The sequence below is a fragment of the Taudactylus pleione genome, unplaced genomic scaffold (genome assembly GCF_031769625.1).
Source record: "Taudactylus pleione unplaced genomic scaffold, aTauple2 ptg000485l, whole genome shotgun sequence".
NCBI classification, from domain to species: Eukaryota; Metazoa; Chordata; class Amphibia; order Anura; family Myobatrachidae; genus Taudactylus; species Taudactylus pleione.
Genome location: NW_028284887.1, coordinates 888,640 through 905,282, shown reverse-complemented (window position 1 = coordinate 905,282; position 16,643 = coordinate 888,640). Strand labels below are relative to the sequence as shown.

Genomic DNA, 16,643 nt, shown 5'->3' with positions numbered 1-16,643 from the left:
GTGCCTAACCATAACCCCCCCTCCTCGGAGCCTAACCCTCCCCGGTCGGTGCCTATCCCTAACACACCGTGGCAGATCCCTAAACCTAACCCCTCCATCCCCGGCCTAACCCTAAACCTAACCTGCATACTTACCTTCGGGATCCCGGCGGTCGGGATGCCAACGTCGGTATCTTCATCCCTTGGAGATGCCAGAGTCAGCATTCTGATGAGCGTCGGGATTCTGGCGTCGGCATCGTGACATCCGGCATCCCGTCCGCCAGCATCTTGACTGGATCCCTACTGGAGACCTGCGCATGTGCAGTAGACTCTGGCACAATGCACCACAGAGAGGAGGGAGCCCACACAGAGTAGTCTGCACACGGGCTCCCTCCTCTCTTAAACTGCCCCTGTCCTTACACCTCTTTGATTGTTAATTCCTTCATCTTCTGTTGCATGTCACTAAGTAATTTATTTGTGTCATGAGTCCCTTACCATATAGATGTACAGCAGAAGTGCCGAGAGGGGGAGATATGGATACTGATGATCCCAGAACCTGACATGTCTGGGGGGTCCAGACCAGTCATGGCCCTCCCATGGCTTGCACCACTATGTATAGTGAGTACATGAGTGGGCATGGCCATGACCATGTTTAGTCACGTCTCCTCTAGCATCTTTGCCCTAAGTGTGTCTCGGCGGCCCTGATGTATAGTGTTTGTAAAATTCTTTATATGAATAAAGTATAATAATAATTATATTCTGATTATCTGTGATTATGTTTATTTCCGTGTCGTGCAGATATGGAATCAGCCACTCATGATATACTTTAATTGCTCATTAATTGCTCGTGCCTATTTAATTGATAACACTCTTCCTGGTTCATGGAAACTCTCACAAGATGGAGTCGGGCTTTGAAAATCTTTTCTGGAAAATGACACATTTTGGTTACATGCGTGGTGTATGTATAATATATATACAATTAGGAAATATATAAATATAATAAATTGCAGGTGTTAACAGCCTCAATTATCAAGTATAAAAGGTTGTCTTCCAACTTGTTGCCCATGGGACAACACATTATATGTTATTTGCAACTTTCTCCCACCTACATTGTTAGCAATGGTGGCAGTAAAATAAAGAAACTGTCTGTACTTTTTGTGCCCATATAGAATACATAATATTAATATTAAAAGCAAAATAAATGTGGCATATATCTGCTCACGAACATTCTTGATATCAATGCTGTGATAAAAAGTGGGGGGTTACAGGGGCCCACATTAAAATATTCTATACTGTATGGTCTGAACAGAAGACTGCTGGTCAAAAGTGGTACTGCAGTGTTTACGGCTTGGCGGAACTCCAGTCACCTGCAATCTAATAAATAAAAAGTGCCTTGTTATATGATCTCACAACATAAGCTATTTAAGATTGTCTCTGGCTGTTAGACATTATTGAATATATTCAAACAATGTATCTATTAATAGCACTTCTTTCCATTTATATTATTTTGTAGCTAAATCCACTGGTTAAAAGAAGAAGAATAATGTTCTGTTAGCAATATTTCATGTCACGTTTTAACAATATACTTTGTGCCACAGAATGTTCCAAACTTCATACATGTCAGGATGATATCAGGGAACTTACTCATCCAGTACAACAAACAGATGTTGTTGACACATCACTGCTAAAGGGTTTATATCTGACATGAAAACTGCTGTTATCGAATGTTCTACTTCATCATATGACAACAGGGGAACAGATGGATGGGTGCAAACCACCCCACTGAAAGACTACAGAGGAGGAGCCATTTACCAGGATTTATTATTATCATTATTTATCACTGAATTTTAATTGGAAGACTATATATATATTATATATATATAATGTGTTTTTAGTGCTGCTGCAATTATCAAACATAAACCTCACTCCCTTTTGCTTGATGACTTTCTGGGGAAGCTTTCCATGTTCCATGTTACCTCTATCTAATACCATTGTATTGATATAAATTAGACCATGGGGCTTGGCACATATCTACCTTTACCAGTGAAAATGGGTCTTTTTGCTGATGAAATGGCTTATTTTCACTTCACACTACATACTAAAGAGCATCTACTAGAGCTGGCCTGGCCATCTGGCAATTCTGGCAAATGCCAGTTAGGGTAAAGATTATGGAACCATTTTGTCACCTATGGCCATCCATGCTCTATTACTCACCAGGCAGGTCACGTCGGGGGTGGAGTTGGACCCCATGTCCCTGCGCCAGGGGGAAAGAGAAAATTGCAAACCATCAGTTCAAAACCATCAATAATCGCGGGTTAACCATCAATGGTATATCGATGGCCATCCCTACCCCAGTCCATCACTAGCCACTACTGCCGATAAACTCACTTACCTTCAAGGTTCTCAAATGCTCTTGTTGAAAAAAAAATATATTTATTCAGTGCAGGAGTTTTCTATAGGGCTATCGCCCTGTCATTAATAACATAAACATTATATGGAGAGGGGCGATAGGGGGTTAGTTCTATAAATAGTAATTGATCAAGGGCCTGATTCAAAGATGGACGCAATGCTGATGTTCACGCAGCTGAGTGATTATCGGTGGTCTGCGCATGCATCTGAGTAGGACTGCCCATGCATCAAATTTATCACTGATGTCGCTCGCAGTGACAATTTATTCGCAAAGTGATTGACAGACAGGGACTGTTTGTGGGCGACAACTGGGGGATGGCGACTCAAATGCAGACATGTTGCAACCGTGTTCGGGCCGTGTCTCTGCCTTTGACTGCGATCATGTACCCAGTCAAAAAGGCTCCAACGTCTCAGTTCCCGTGACCATTCTGCATGAACATAGGGTTACTCAGAAGGCCTATTATCAACTGATCTGCGCCTGATGCTGTCTTTCTAAGCAGTCGCTTGGATTTACAAAGCTGCTGGTGGGCATCTCAATATACATCCCAGTGGCTGCGATATTTACATATTGGCACACAGTCGCTGCATGCAAATTTGCGGAGGCGGCGGCATTAGTGTCCATCTCTGAATCAGGCACAAACTCCTAAATGCCACAAAAGTCGGGACAATTACTGTGCGTTTGAAAATAAAAGCTGTCACAGAACCAATCTGATTGCCATCAGTGTATTGGAGAAGAAGCAATACAAGGTCCAATTCGCAGAGGGACAGTGTGTTGTACACAATAACAGAGGGACTGTAATTGCAACAACAACCTGGTACCAACAAATGTACATCCTAGACACTGTGTTATGCGATGGTGGCTTCAGATTCCAACCAGTCTATGAAGCTATAGCATAAGAGAATGGGTCACCTAGGATATGACAATGCACAGGAGCTTCAAGAAGGCAAGGTAGTGGGTATGTCAATGAACAATCCAGAAAGACTAAAATGTGAAAGTTGCGTGAAGGGTAAGCAAACACATTGCCCTTCCCCAAGACAGCATCCAGAGCTAAAGAACCATTAGAACTAGTACACACAGAGATGTTTGGACTGATGGAGGTAGAGTCAATGAGCTACTTCATGATGCTTATAAATGATGCTACAAGGATGATGCATGTATACTTCCTGAAAGCTAAGAGTGTAGTAGCAAGTAAGATTGCAGAATACAAGCATCTGGTGGAGACTTAAACAGGCCTAAATATAAAAGTGCTGAGATTTGACAATGATGGAGAATATGAGAACAGAGATCTTGCTACTTTTCTAAAGAGAAATGGCATCCAATACCAATTAAATTGCATACATACCTGATCAGAATGACATGAGTGAAAGGGCAAACAGAACAATTGTAGAAAGAGAATGGACTATGCTAACTGATGCAGGTCTGGACAAGAGATTCTGGGCAGAGACAGTCCTTATTGTGGTATATCTCAAGATTCGAGCACCTACAGTGGCAGTCAAGATTAAAACACAATTGGAGGCGTGGTCCAGTGAAAAGCCAAGTGTCAATCATCTCTGTGTCTTTGAGTGTAAAGCATATGTCGATAAGAAAAGAACCGCAAGTTGGATTCCAAATCCATCTACTATATTATGCTTTGATGTTGTAAAGAAAGCATTCAGATTGTTGGACATTAACAACAAAAAGCTTGCAAAGTGTTTCACGAGACAGCTTCAACTAAAGATATGCTGGATATTGCAACTCGACAAAACTTTACAATGCTAGATATGCCAACAGCTGTAAGTGTGCCAGAGACCACAGATATAAGCGCTCAATCACAGAGCAGGAGCTCTATGAGAAGCAACCAAGGTAGATCACCTAAAAGATACAGTGAAGAATTTGCTAACTTTGATTGCTGTGAACCTCAAGCTATTCAAGAAGCAAAGTCAATTTGCGACTGTGAAGAATAATAAACAGCCATAGACAAAGAGCTTAGAGCCTTGAATGACAATGTCACATAGCCCACTATAGAAAGGCAGAGCAACCAAAAAAACTGTCAAAAATAAGTGGATCTTCTGCAAAAAGCTAAATACGAATGGAAGTCTTGTTCGCTACAAGCCTGACTTGTTGCTAAGGGTTACACACAGAAATCCAGCAATGACTATGGAGAGAGATTCTCATCTTTTGTAAGGTACATCTTTTGTAAGGTACAGTACGTTACGTATGGTAATTACTACATCTGCTATGCATGATTTGCTACTGTACCAGCTAGACTTTGATTTGGTCTTCTTAAATGGTGAGCTAGCCAGTGCTCAAAGTGGGAATTTAGAAGTGGGGGTATGAAAATGTAAATCCTCCCAGGTGCTACCACCAATTCCCTTCCCCTTCCCTTCTTGTTGCTATAAGCTGTGGAACACAAGCAGACAGAGCTGTAACTAGACTTTTTGGTGCACTCTGCAGGATTGTCCGAATGGTGGCAAAGGCCCTGGTCTACTCTGCACTATTCAGAGGGCTGCAGCAATGTCCAGCATCGGGTCCTGGCTGCACCGCAGTGCGCTGCTCTGCTCCCAGACTGATGGCTCACATTATAAATCTCACATGAGGCATGGCCATAGTAAGTACCCTGTGATGGGTGGAAGCCAGGGGGGACATTACAGCAGGTACCAGGCAGCACCTTCTGGTAGATGTAGTATAACCAATAATGTGCTATGCAGGGGAGGCAGTGGCCGCCAGCAAATCCGGGCTTGTGTACCGACTGCTAATCAAAAGAAGGGGCGGCTCTTTAAATCCAGCGCCCACGCGAGTCAATGAGAAGCTGCCACTTGGCAGCTTCTCATTGGTTAGACAGTCCTCGAGCCAGCCAGTGCTGGATTCAGAAAGCCATGTCTTCTTTCCATTAGCAGCCGGTCCGCCAGCCGGGATTGGCTGGCAGCCGGTGCTAACTTTAAACTAGCAGTCGCCCCGGCACCCAAAGCTCCTGGCTGCGTCCCAATGCCACCTGTGCCGATCGAGATGTGTCCCGCAGCGGGACACATCTCCACACAATGCTGCAGCTATTCCAGCTCTGGGATCACATATTCCATCCTAGCGCTGGTACATGTTCTATAGTGGCAAAAAAGTAGGTGGGGGCGGGAAGTGGCGATATGTCATACCGCCGTATACCGCCCCACTTCGAGCACTGGAGTTAGCTGAAGAAATTTGACTTTTTATTTCTGGAAACTGACTTTGTACATTCTAAAACTGATCACTGTTTATACTGTAAGTGGAAGGAAAATGTAATATTTATTCAGATGTGTATGTAGATGATTTATCGCTTTCATGCTTTCAGGCCAAGAAAGCCAGAAAGCCCAAGTAAAATGTTGCTAAGTGACAGGTTCAGACTAAAAAGAACTTGACCAACAACTGCTGGGTCTGAGAATTGTGCAAAATTTGAATGTTGTCAGTGTTACCATAGACCAACAAGCATACATTAAAACAATGTTCATCAAAATTGTTTGAGCGGATACCAATTGATAAAAGCACAAAAATAACAAAGCTATGCATCCACGACAGAACCTGATATAGAGGAAATGAAAGGAGTTACTTATCAAAGTTCAATTAAAACTTTAATATACGCAAGTGTTGGCACACGTCCTAACATCACATATGCAGTCGGTCGTGTTAGCTAATTTGCAATCAATACAGGGAAAGAGCATTGGACTGCAATTAAATGTATACTGACATACCTGAAGAGTACAAGCTCTTTACAACTAGAGTTTCTTAGAAATGGAAGTTTGGAGACAGTGGGGCCTATTCATCATACCTTAAAACTCTCTGGAGGTAATTAGGTTTAGAACTCGCATGGAGTTCTACCTAATTACCGGAGGAATTCATCATTCCTCCTCCCCATAACTATCTATTTCAAAAAGCTGTCATTTTTGCGATGACAGCTTTTTGGGAAATAGATAGTTATCTCTATCTACACTAACTTACCGCAGCTGGAATCCGTTCTACGCATGCGCTGTTACATTCGTAAAGTCAGCACATGGGCAGCACTGCCTACAGTGGCGGTAAGTTTGTGTACCACCCAAACCCTCCAACCCCGCTCACCTGTCCCCGCACTTACCTGCCCGCTGCAGTGCCTTCGGCTCCGGTGGCTGTGCTGTCACGTGTTCTTCCAGCAGCCCACAGTACAGTTTAGAAAAAAAAACAACTTTTTTTTCTAAACTTTATTGTGTTCTGCTGGGAGAACACGTGTCTGCACAGCCCCAGGAGCCAGAGGACCTGCACACGCTGACACAGGTAAGTGTTACCTGCTATTCGCTACCTCACAGTGGTGAATAGTAACTCCATCAAATTCCGAAAATACATCATTTTCAGAATTTGATGAATAGCATAATTTCCATATCCCCATACTAATGTATGGGGAGTGTGGAAATTAATGCAGGGGGACTTAGCAAGGAGATATCTCCTTCGCTAAGTGTGTTCATGAATACTAAAATAACGTTAATTAAGGAAAATGTCCTTAAAAACGTTATTTTAGTGTTGATGAATAGGCCCCATAAACCTTCTGTGATGCAGATTGGGGATCGGATGAGAATGACAGATGTTCCTACAACGGATACCTATTCAGTTTGGCAGGTGCGGCTTGTTTCAGTTCTGCTAGCAGGAAACATCAGGAAATATTCTGCTTTGTCCACTACAGAAGCAGAATATAAGGCTCTCACAAACATAGCCAGAGAGACGTGGCTGAAGGAGACTTTAGGCTATATTTATAAAGTGGACGGTTTTTGAAAGCTGCCGCAAATTTAAAACGGCCGCAAAGCCGCCGCAAATTTAACACGGCACTCGCAGTCCGTGTGTGTGAGTTAAGTCTTAGTCCAAAAGACGCAGTCAGCATTGGATGTGATAACAAAGGTGTCATTAATTTGTGTTCCCGTACTAAACATCATGGTCGGTCTAAACATATTGCCATAAAACACTTGGTAGACAGCACTTTAGTCATGTATGTATGTAACTATAGTGAGGTAAATCTCACTGATATGTTGACCAAAGGTCTGACGTCACATCTACAGTACTAAATGAGTTTCTATAAAATGTGAACTGGAATGCATTTGAAATGTTGATGTGTTATTCTATGTTGATTTGTATATCATCCTGTGTTTCTGGTTACAGGTGAAACATCCAAAATGTGGGATGTTTTGTATTACTATGTAACCAGAGACAGCATTGAGCGAGGGGGTGGTGTTGGAGGAGAGCTCTCTGCGTTGTCTCTTCTGAGCTGCCGGGAGTCTAGAACCCCGTACTGCCAGAGTCGCATCTCAGCACGACCTCTGCCCCAGGCCAGCTAGATGTGTTACTGCACATGTGTGTTTTGTCAACATGCCTACCAGGTCCAACCTACATTGTGGAAGGATGTGCTCCTACGTGTATCGCCTGTGGAGAAGGTGAGCAACGCTAGAGACCCTGCAAGTGCCACTGTGTCACCACTGCTAGTTGCACTGAGTACTCCACAGTATTAACAGTACACAGTTGTACGCAGAGCTGAACGTGGCCCGGACCTGGGGGGTGGCCAAATCCGGGAGGCAGGGCCATGCCCCCTCCGAAAAACAAAAATATTTGTACCCCGTAGCAGAATCTGACCCAGGCCCCTCCGCTAAGCCCGGCCCGTGTAATCAGTGCCCACCCATCTGCGTCCCTGAGCACACCACCTGTATTAACCCCCGCACGTTACTGGCTGGATCTGTTGAAACTGCTACATATACTGTATGCCTGCTGCATTAACCCTGTGTTATTCTGCAACCCATTCATTCTGGTTAATAAACCAATCCTTGTTAAGTTATTCATTGTGTGGACTAACCTCCATCACATGCCACTGCCACCTATATAGGTTCTGCTAATAAATAAAACCCAATCACTGAAAGCAAAATAAGAGAAGATTCTAATTAGCGCAGACAACCTAGATCTGTACAGTCAAGTAAATTCCAAAAGGAAAGTCAGATTTTATTTTCTCATAAAGTGGCTACTCGGCTCAAGCGCCAAGTGATAGCAGTTTTTATGTTAACCACATTGGATGAGATTAGCTTGTTCAGTGCTCATGCAGAGTGGATGGACCACTCCAGACGACAATGCATCCTGCACAGGTGGAAGATGAACACACATATATATCCACAATGATCATCTTCCAACCACACTTACTAACTTGCGCAATTAGAAAATGATGGATATGGCCTAGATTATAATTTTATTTATCAGGCTCACATTTGGCAATATTGGGCCATATGGCCGATATCATTGTCAGTATCGCCACAAGATAGAACTCCTTGTGTTGCCAGCTTCAATGCTCTGAGATACCCCCTGACAAATAGATCTCCAAAAAACGTTATGACATTTTCCCCTATTTCTAGTGTTTTCTGCAGATTAATAATGTATCTGTTTTTTTTGTCCAATTATAATGGTTCACTTCCTCAGCTACCATATAGTTTGATTCTTGAAACCATACCTCCAGGCCAGTGAGCAGACAATTATAAAGCTATGCATTCAGATATAGGGACATATATATTATACTGAGGCCAGACTCAGAAAATGAAAAATTCTTATCACTGCATATTGCGACAATAAGGCTTCTTTTTCTGTACCAATCTAAATCACCAGGACGGGGCTCCAATAAGAGCCCTTTCTGGCGATCAGTAAGAAGTAAAGTGACCCGGACACGCTACTGCATGTGTGGCTGTCCAGCTGTGCATGCACAATGCAAAGAAGACATGATACAATTGGGATCTCCTCCAGCCCATAGGACAGGCCTGGCCAACCTGTGGCTCTCCAGCTTGTTGTGAAACTACAAGTCCCAGCAAGCTTTGCAACAGTTTTAGCATTCCCTAATAGCAAAACTGTAGCAGGGCATGCTGGGATTTGTAGTTTCACAACAGCTGGAGAGCCACAGGTTGGCCAGGCCAGCCATAGGAGAAGGATCGCAAGAAGGCTGGCAGCTGGAAAACAGGAGATATCTCCTGCTTTCTTTCTTATTATATACTATTGACACCTAAATCTGCTCTTAAACATGCGGGAAAAGGAGTTTACAGGTATTATTCAGGGGCAGAATTGCCGGCCTAATGATAATTGCAGGAGTATTTTTCAATATGGTGGCAATAAGATTGATTTTCTATTGCCACCTATCGTTTTCATAGACAGTTACCAATCTGAGTTATGCCACATGATAGTGACAGTGGCCAGTAAGTAATTGCTTTGCTGGGTCAGTCCTGGGAGATATTCCAGTCTCAGAGGAGGCTTGCTTTTACTTCCACTAATAAAATATATAAAATATACTGTATAGTAAAATAATTAAAAAAATAATTGTGAAGGGAAAAAAAACTGTTTTATGCCATTAAAAATTGAAAGAATGCTTTAGTGTTACTTTTTTTTTTAAATAATTTTCTTCTGCTATTGCCATGATGTGATGGTGATGATGGCAACAGACCTTGTGTTGCCACAATACTTGTTAGATATAATATTCTTACTTCATGCAACAAACAAGAATAGACTATTTCACATGGATGTCCTTTTATTCTAGTAGTGAATGTGGGGGCATTGTATTAAGCTGAAGTCTAGCAAAGCTCTTAAGATCAAGGACATGTTACATATTTATATAGATGTTTAGGGTAAAAAAAATGACCTATGCCCATTATGTACAACCTTTCAATCCAGAAACATTAGCTGATCCAAAGAAAGACAAGAAAAACCGCACTATAAAGCATAGAAAAATTAATTAAGAAAAGGAACAATAATTACATAGTTACACTAAGACATTTACCTGGATTGACCTATTATATTGCATTATTAATGCCAGTAGTCCTGCATTTTATTTTGCTAGGAAAATGATTGTCACTTACATTTTCTATCAACATGCGATATATATTGCAAGTGCATCAGCGGGTGTGTACACCCAATATGTCTATGAACAACTTCGTCGCTGATGGGGTATATTTACTAAAGTGAGAGTTTTTAGAACCAATCGAATTCCACTTAACATTTAACTAGCATCTTCTAGAATATAATAGCTAGAATATGATTGGTTGCTAGGGGCAACATCTCCACTTTTAAAAACTCTCACTTTACTAAATTTACCCCAATCAGGTCAGCACTGCAGAACAGCGATATGTTGGTGCATCTGGCTGTGTGCGGCCGATCCACCGACGTATCGTACACTTGCTACAGGGACCACAGACACTGACATCTCAACCGGGCAGGCAAATTTAAATGTCTGCCCAGTTGTGTTGTCAGCCCATACACATTAAGCGGTTGATTGGTAAGTATGTATAGCTTACCAATCATCCGCTAAAACGGCGGATCGGTTTGCTAAAAGATCCATCGTCCTAGTGTGTACCCAGCCTAAGGGACTGCAGGGATCAGCCAGTTCTGTGCGAGACTTCCTGATGTTTTAAAGTTGCAGTCATTTAAAAGGCAAAATCAACCTGGTTTTACCTTTTAAATGACTGTTACTTTAAAACATTGGGCAGTCTCGCACGGGACTCACCGATCCCTGCAGTCTGCAGGCTTACATTTACCCCTAAGTATTCATTCATAAAGACCTAATCTAATGGGTGAAAGGATTTCAGTGGTGGTTAATAGAACTACTAATAATGGATGATTTGTAGTGTGTGCTTTAACAGCAGAACTAAAGAAGATGAAAATGGACATATGTATGATGGTGAAATCGGAATCAGTATGAAATCCCGGTTGTCGGGATGCCTGCTGTCAGTATACCGACAGTGGAATCTTGATGCTCAGAATTCCAACATTGGTCCGGTAAGTATGGTAACTCTCCCCCCTTCTCCCCCTAACCCTAACCCTCTGTTCCTGCATCCCAACCCTAACCCTCCCCGTTAGTGCCTAAACCTAACCCTCCCCCCTTGGTGCCTAAACCTAACTCGTGCCTAAACCTAACTCTCCCCCTTAGTGCCTAACCCTAACCCACCTCCGGGAGTACCTAATCCTAACCTCCCCGTCTCGAAGCCTAACCCTAACCCCCCTGTGATGCCTAAACCATATTCCCCCCCCCTCCCTGCAAGTCTAAGACCTAACCAGCCCCGCTTTACTTACGATCGGCACGTCCACTACTGTCGGTATTCCGCAGCCAGTCTTCTGGCCGGGTAGTGGCTTTCCGGCGCTGGGATTTCGCAAGTCAGGATCCCGGCTGTAGGTATAACTGCATCCCGGTCATGCCATGTGAGATGCTTTAGGTATAAAACTGCAGTGTGCTTTTTCAGGTTTGCACATGACCTCACTGAGCCTTAACAGACTGCACTGAGAATTTAGCTTCTATCATTTGTAAACAGAAAATTGTGACACTCGTGTAATAGTCTGTCATTTCTACAGCCAGTAATCCTGTTTGGTGCCGATAATTGGTAAAAAAAACACTGTTAAAAATTACTATTCCCACTTACCCAGATTCATCAGTAGTCTGATTTAAAGAAAAATAAGACTGATAATATTTCTAGGTAAAACATTTCAAGAGACAAACACTGGAAAAGTTCCAGTTTCAGGTAGTCACTCACTGCAATCAACTAATAGCATATGGTTATTTGTTTAATAGAGGTAACCATATGGTTGTTTTTTTTCTTGGTAGAGGTAGCATACAGTTGGTTGTCTGGTACATGTAGTATAGGGTTAGGTGTTTGGTAGAGGTAGTATATGGTTGTTTAATTGGTACAGGTAGCATATAATTGGATGTTTGGCACAGGTAAAATATGGTTGAGTGTTTTGTACAAGTAGCCTACAGTTGGATGTTTGGTACAGGTAGCATACAGTTGGATTGACTAGCATGCAGTTTGGTACAGGTCGCATATAGTTGGGAGTTTGGTGCAAGAAGAATATGGTTGGGTGTTTCGTACAGGTAGCATATGATTGGGTGTATGATATGGTATTTTGTATATATCACATATGGTAGGGTGTTTGGTACAGGTAGCATATGGTAGGGTGTATGGTACAGGAAGCATATGGTTGGGTGTTTGGTACAGGTAGCCAATGGTTGGGTGTTTGGTACAGATAGCATACAGTTGTTTGTTTGTCATATATAGCATATGGTTGGGAGTTTGGTAGAAGTAACATGTGGCTGGGTGTTTGGTAGAGGTAGCATATGGTTGGGTGTTTGGTAGAGGTAACATATGGTTAGGTGTTTGGCACAGGTAGCATATGATTCGGTGTATGGTACCAAAAGCATATGGTTGGGTGTTTGGTATAGGTTGCATATAGTTGGGTTTTTGGTACAGGTAGCATATGTTTGGATATTTGGTAGAGGTACAGGTACAGGTAGAATATGGTTCGTGTTTGGTACAGGTAAAATATTGTTCGTGTTTGGTACAGGTAACATATGGTTGGGTGTTTGGCATAGATAGCATATGATTGGGTGTATAGTACCAGTAGCATATGGTTGGGTGTTTGGCACAGGTAGCATATAGTTGGGTGTTTGTACAAATGCACATGGTTTGGTTTTTGGTAGCGGTAGCATGTGGTTGGATGTTTGATAGAAGTAGCATATAACTGAGTGTTTGGCAGAGTTTATTTGGGGCCCTTGCCTCTTTTCCCTTCTAAATTAGCACTAAAGTAAATGTTATGGAGCTTTTGATTTGAGTAATATTTGGGAATCAACAAGATAGCAGCCACCATTTATGGCAAACTGGCAACAATCACCTGGACCATAGCAGTCCCTTAGTACATATACAGTATAAGATCCTAATGTTTCAGTTATGGACTGCTGGCAGTTCAAGAGAAAGGAAAGATAAATGTTTTATCAGCTATTACCTGTTCCGTTCTATTTCATATTTAAATATGAGCTCATTTGTATCTGCTGGAGTTTGGCATATCTACAAATTGGAACAAACTTTTAATATGTGTCCATAACACACCTGAGGCAGTTATTTTATTGCCTAAATCAACAATACTCATAAAAGTGCAGTCTGTTAATTCACTACAACATCATCTAATGGATCAATTTTTTTTCCAATGAATTCAAAGGCTGCATTCATAAAGTACCTCCACCGTGTGTAGATGATAGGAGCAAATTCATCCTTACTGAAAATTGTTATATCTAGAGAAAGATCATGTGTATAGATATAAACAAAGAATAAAGAGTCAAACATAATTGAAAAAAATATAAATTATGCCGTAGAACAGATATATGTTTATGCCTAATAACGCAAAGTGACAGTGTAAGATTACATGAGTGATGTGAACTGTGATGGATTGCTATCATAGATGTCATTACTTTATATTTGGTTCTAAGTGATATCAGACTGAAACAAAAACTTCACAGCTCTTTACACCTACATTAAGGCTCATTTACACCCTGCAAAAAGTGCACGAACAGCATTTGTACTGCGCTGTTGCACCTTAGTAAATTGAACTTATGGTGTTGACACAATACCTACAATGTTTCTGTTTCATTTCTCAATCCTAACAAGTCTAATCAACTGTGCACGCAGGTATAGCAGAATACACGCAGGTATAGCAGAATACACGCAGGTATAGCAGAATACACGCAGGTATAGGAGAGTACACGCAGGTATAGCATAGTACACGCAGGTATAGCAGAATACACGCATGTACAGCAGAATACACGCAGGTATGGGAGAGTACTTACCAAGAAATTTTTTAAGAAAATGGTAACAAGAATACTAAAGTATTGGTTTTCTATCTATATTTCCATACTTCAAAAGACTAATGAACTCGCTGTTTGCAGGTTATTAGACATCACCTAGGAGACTCAGTCACTAATTACTATGCACTTCCTCCTGCCATTGAGGATGCTTAGGTTCACGGTTTGCAAAGAGGTTGTGGAAAAGGAGGGGGGTGGGGGTGGCTGAGAAAGAAGTATGCTAGGAAGGAATGCCCCCATGTGGGAATATATTTATGAAGACTTCAAAAACTAAACATACACAACTTAAAGAGAAAGAGGGGCCAAAGGCTAAGTGATACAAATGTATCAAAAGGTATTAACAGATATCGACAATCCCATATTTCTAAAAGTAAGAGGAATTCTAGAACACGGAGACATACTTTCATATTAGAGATTTGAACACACGTACAGTACATGTGAATCTATCGTCAACTGTAGCAATGTATGTTTATTCCTTCTAGAAGCATTGCATATATCAGGTGTGTTACAATGGGAAACGTGGCGCAATGCCTGGGTCATTATGAACCCTTTGTATGCATGGCAGTCTGTGGGCAAAGCTTTTTTTAATATAGAGTGGTTCAGCTCTGAGGTAGCTACCAGTGACTCCACTGTGCATCATATTCCTGCTTGCCCCCTCCATACCTGGCAGTCAGAGTTACGTGTTGCCATCCTAAAGTCCTATTTGTGCAATATTATACCAGTTGTAGACTACATTACCATTTTGTTTTATACTGTAAATGATCTGAAGTATTGAGGGAAAGACAATACCCAAGAAGACATGATGATGAATGAGAACAACCTCGCGTAAACCCACTATCAGATTTTTTTTATGCCAGTAATGATCCAGGTCACAAAAATCCACCATTTACCACATTCATTAAATCAAATTCACTTGCAGCCTAGAACGTTTGTAGAACACTTGGAAACTGCTACCGTACTAAGCTTAACAGTTTATAATGGGAGGAATTAAAGAGTATAACTAGACAGATTATAAAACAGATTATCCCACAGCTATTCATTCTAACATGTGAGAGTGGAAATTATTTCAAACAAGACATAAAAGAACTTTACAATAGTCAGATATTGTTATTTAATCAGCTCTATTCGACTCTGTGTGAAAATCTAGTGAACAGAATGCAAAATTGACTTGATATTACAGATCTATTACAAATTAATATACTGTCAGTTGTATTTCTGAAAGAATTATATTGTTATTTTTTACACTATTAAATGTAGCATGCCCAGAACTATACATATATAATGTACGTTAATCTGAAATCACATTTGCATACATTATCGAAACTTTCTTCTGTGTAACAGTTTCCATTAAGGAAAAAAAAAAGCCAAGACATTTCAGATAGAATATGAGTTACTGTTTGTGTTACAAATTTGCAAAATAACAGAAGAATTGTGAGTTATTTTGTATATGCGATAAAGCATACAAAATATATGATTTATATATGAGGCATGTGTACATGCTTCTGAAACTGGAGTTGAGTAATTAACAATTAATCTTCCATCCACCCTTGTACACCATCAACAAAATGTAATTCACATTGATTCACAAAGCAAATGGTCACCTACAGTATACACAGATAATTCCACTATATAAATGCTCCTTTGCTCTTCCTGTATACAAGCCTGAATAGTCTAAATAAACATTGTATTCTATTTATTTGCACACATATGCCAGCTTCAAACTGCTGTACCAAACTGATCAATCAAATCTTTGAACACAAGTAGCGACTAAAAGACTGATTATATATATATATATACATATAAATATAAATCATACAAACTCATATATATACATATATATATATCATACAAACTCACACATATATTATATATATATATATATATATATATATATATAATCTTTGCATGTATATTTAGTTAGATGTTAAGATAATGAAGCACCACAGCTTTGTGTGGATGTCATACATGTAGAGGGATGTCTAGTGATCAGTGATACTGCACCCTTATCTAGCAGCCTGTAGCACATACACATCATGTTGAATGCATACAGTATTTACATGCCGACTTGTGCACAGACAATGACCAACGTGAACATAGTCATAGAGACCTCTGTTTGGTGAATGGTAAATGCAAACATCTGCTAGTATCCGCTAATAAGTGCATGTATGTTAGCAGATGCATGTGCACACGTGTGTAATGTTACATGTACCTCCTTTTTGACGTTCCAGAGCAGCTTCTCTTTGGTGCTGTCATCTGAGCAGCTCATTGTGCATGAGCAGGTGAGAGGAGGATGGGGGGGATGATGGTTGTCACCGTGTGGTGGTGGGTGACCCGCTCTCCGGTGCTGGGCTATGGTGCTCCGGTCACCTATGCTCCCCTGCTGCCGCTGCTGTTGCTGTTGCTGATGCTGGGACTGTCATCCCCCAGTATGTGACGTCACAAGGCCGGCTGCTGCCACCTTCCCTCCCAGAGCCCCGTCCTCCCTTGTACTATAGCTCCGCCCGTGCACCGGCTCACCGCGTCCCCGCCGTACCTATGACAACCGGACAGTAAAGGCAGGAGGAGGAGGAAGTGGCTGCAGCTCGTAGGGGAGGGATGTGATGATGAAGTAGTGATGGAGTTAGAAGATGCTCACACGCTAATTTTATCT

General features: G+C 41.4%; 1 protein-coding gene across 4 annotated transcripts in view; it reads right to left on the bottom strand.

Annotated features, from left to right (window-relative positions):
* SGSM2 (small G protein signaling modulator 2) overlaps window positions 1-16,284 on the bottom strand; it is a 483,760-nt gene extending 467,476 nt beyond the window's left edge. For 3 of the 4 annotated variants that reach the window (XM_088449451.1, XM_088449450.1, XM_088449452.1), the window contains exon 1: window positions 16,203-16,260. In XM_088449451.1, coding sequence (XP_088305577.1) covers window positions 16,203-16,259 — 57 coding nt within the window. In that variant the 5' untranslated portion in view covers window position 16,260. Of the gene's footprint in view, window positions 1-16,202 lie in introns of all 4 variants that reach the window. The other variant, XM_088449453.1, reaches the window with a different exon arrangement.
* Window positions 16,285-16,643: the final 359 nt, after the last annotated feature.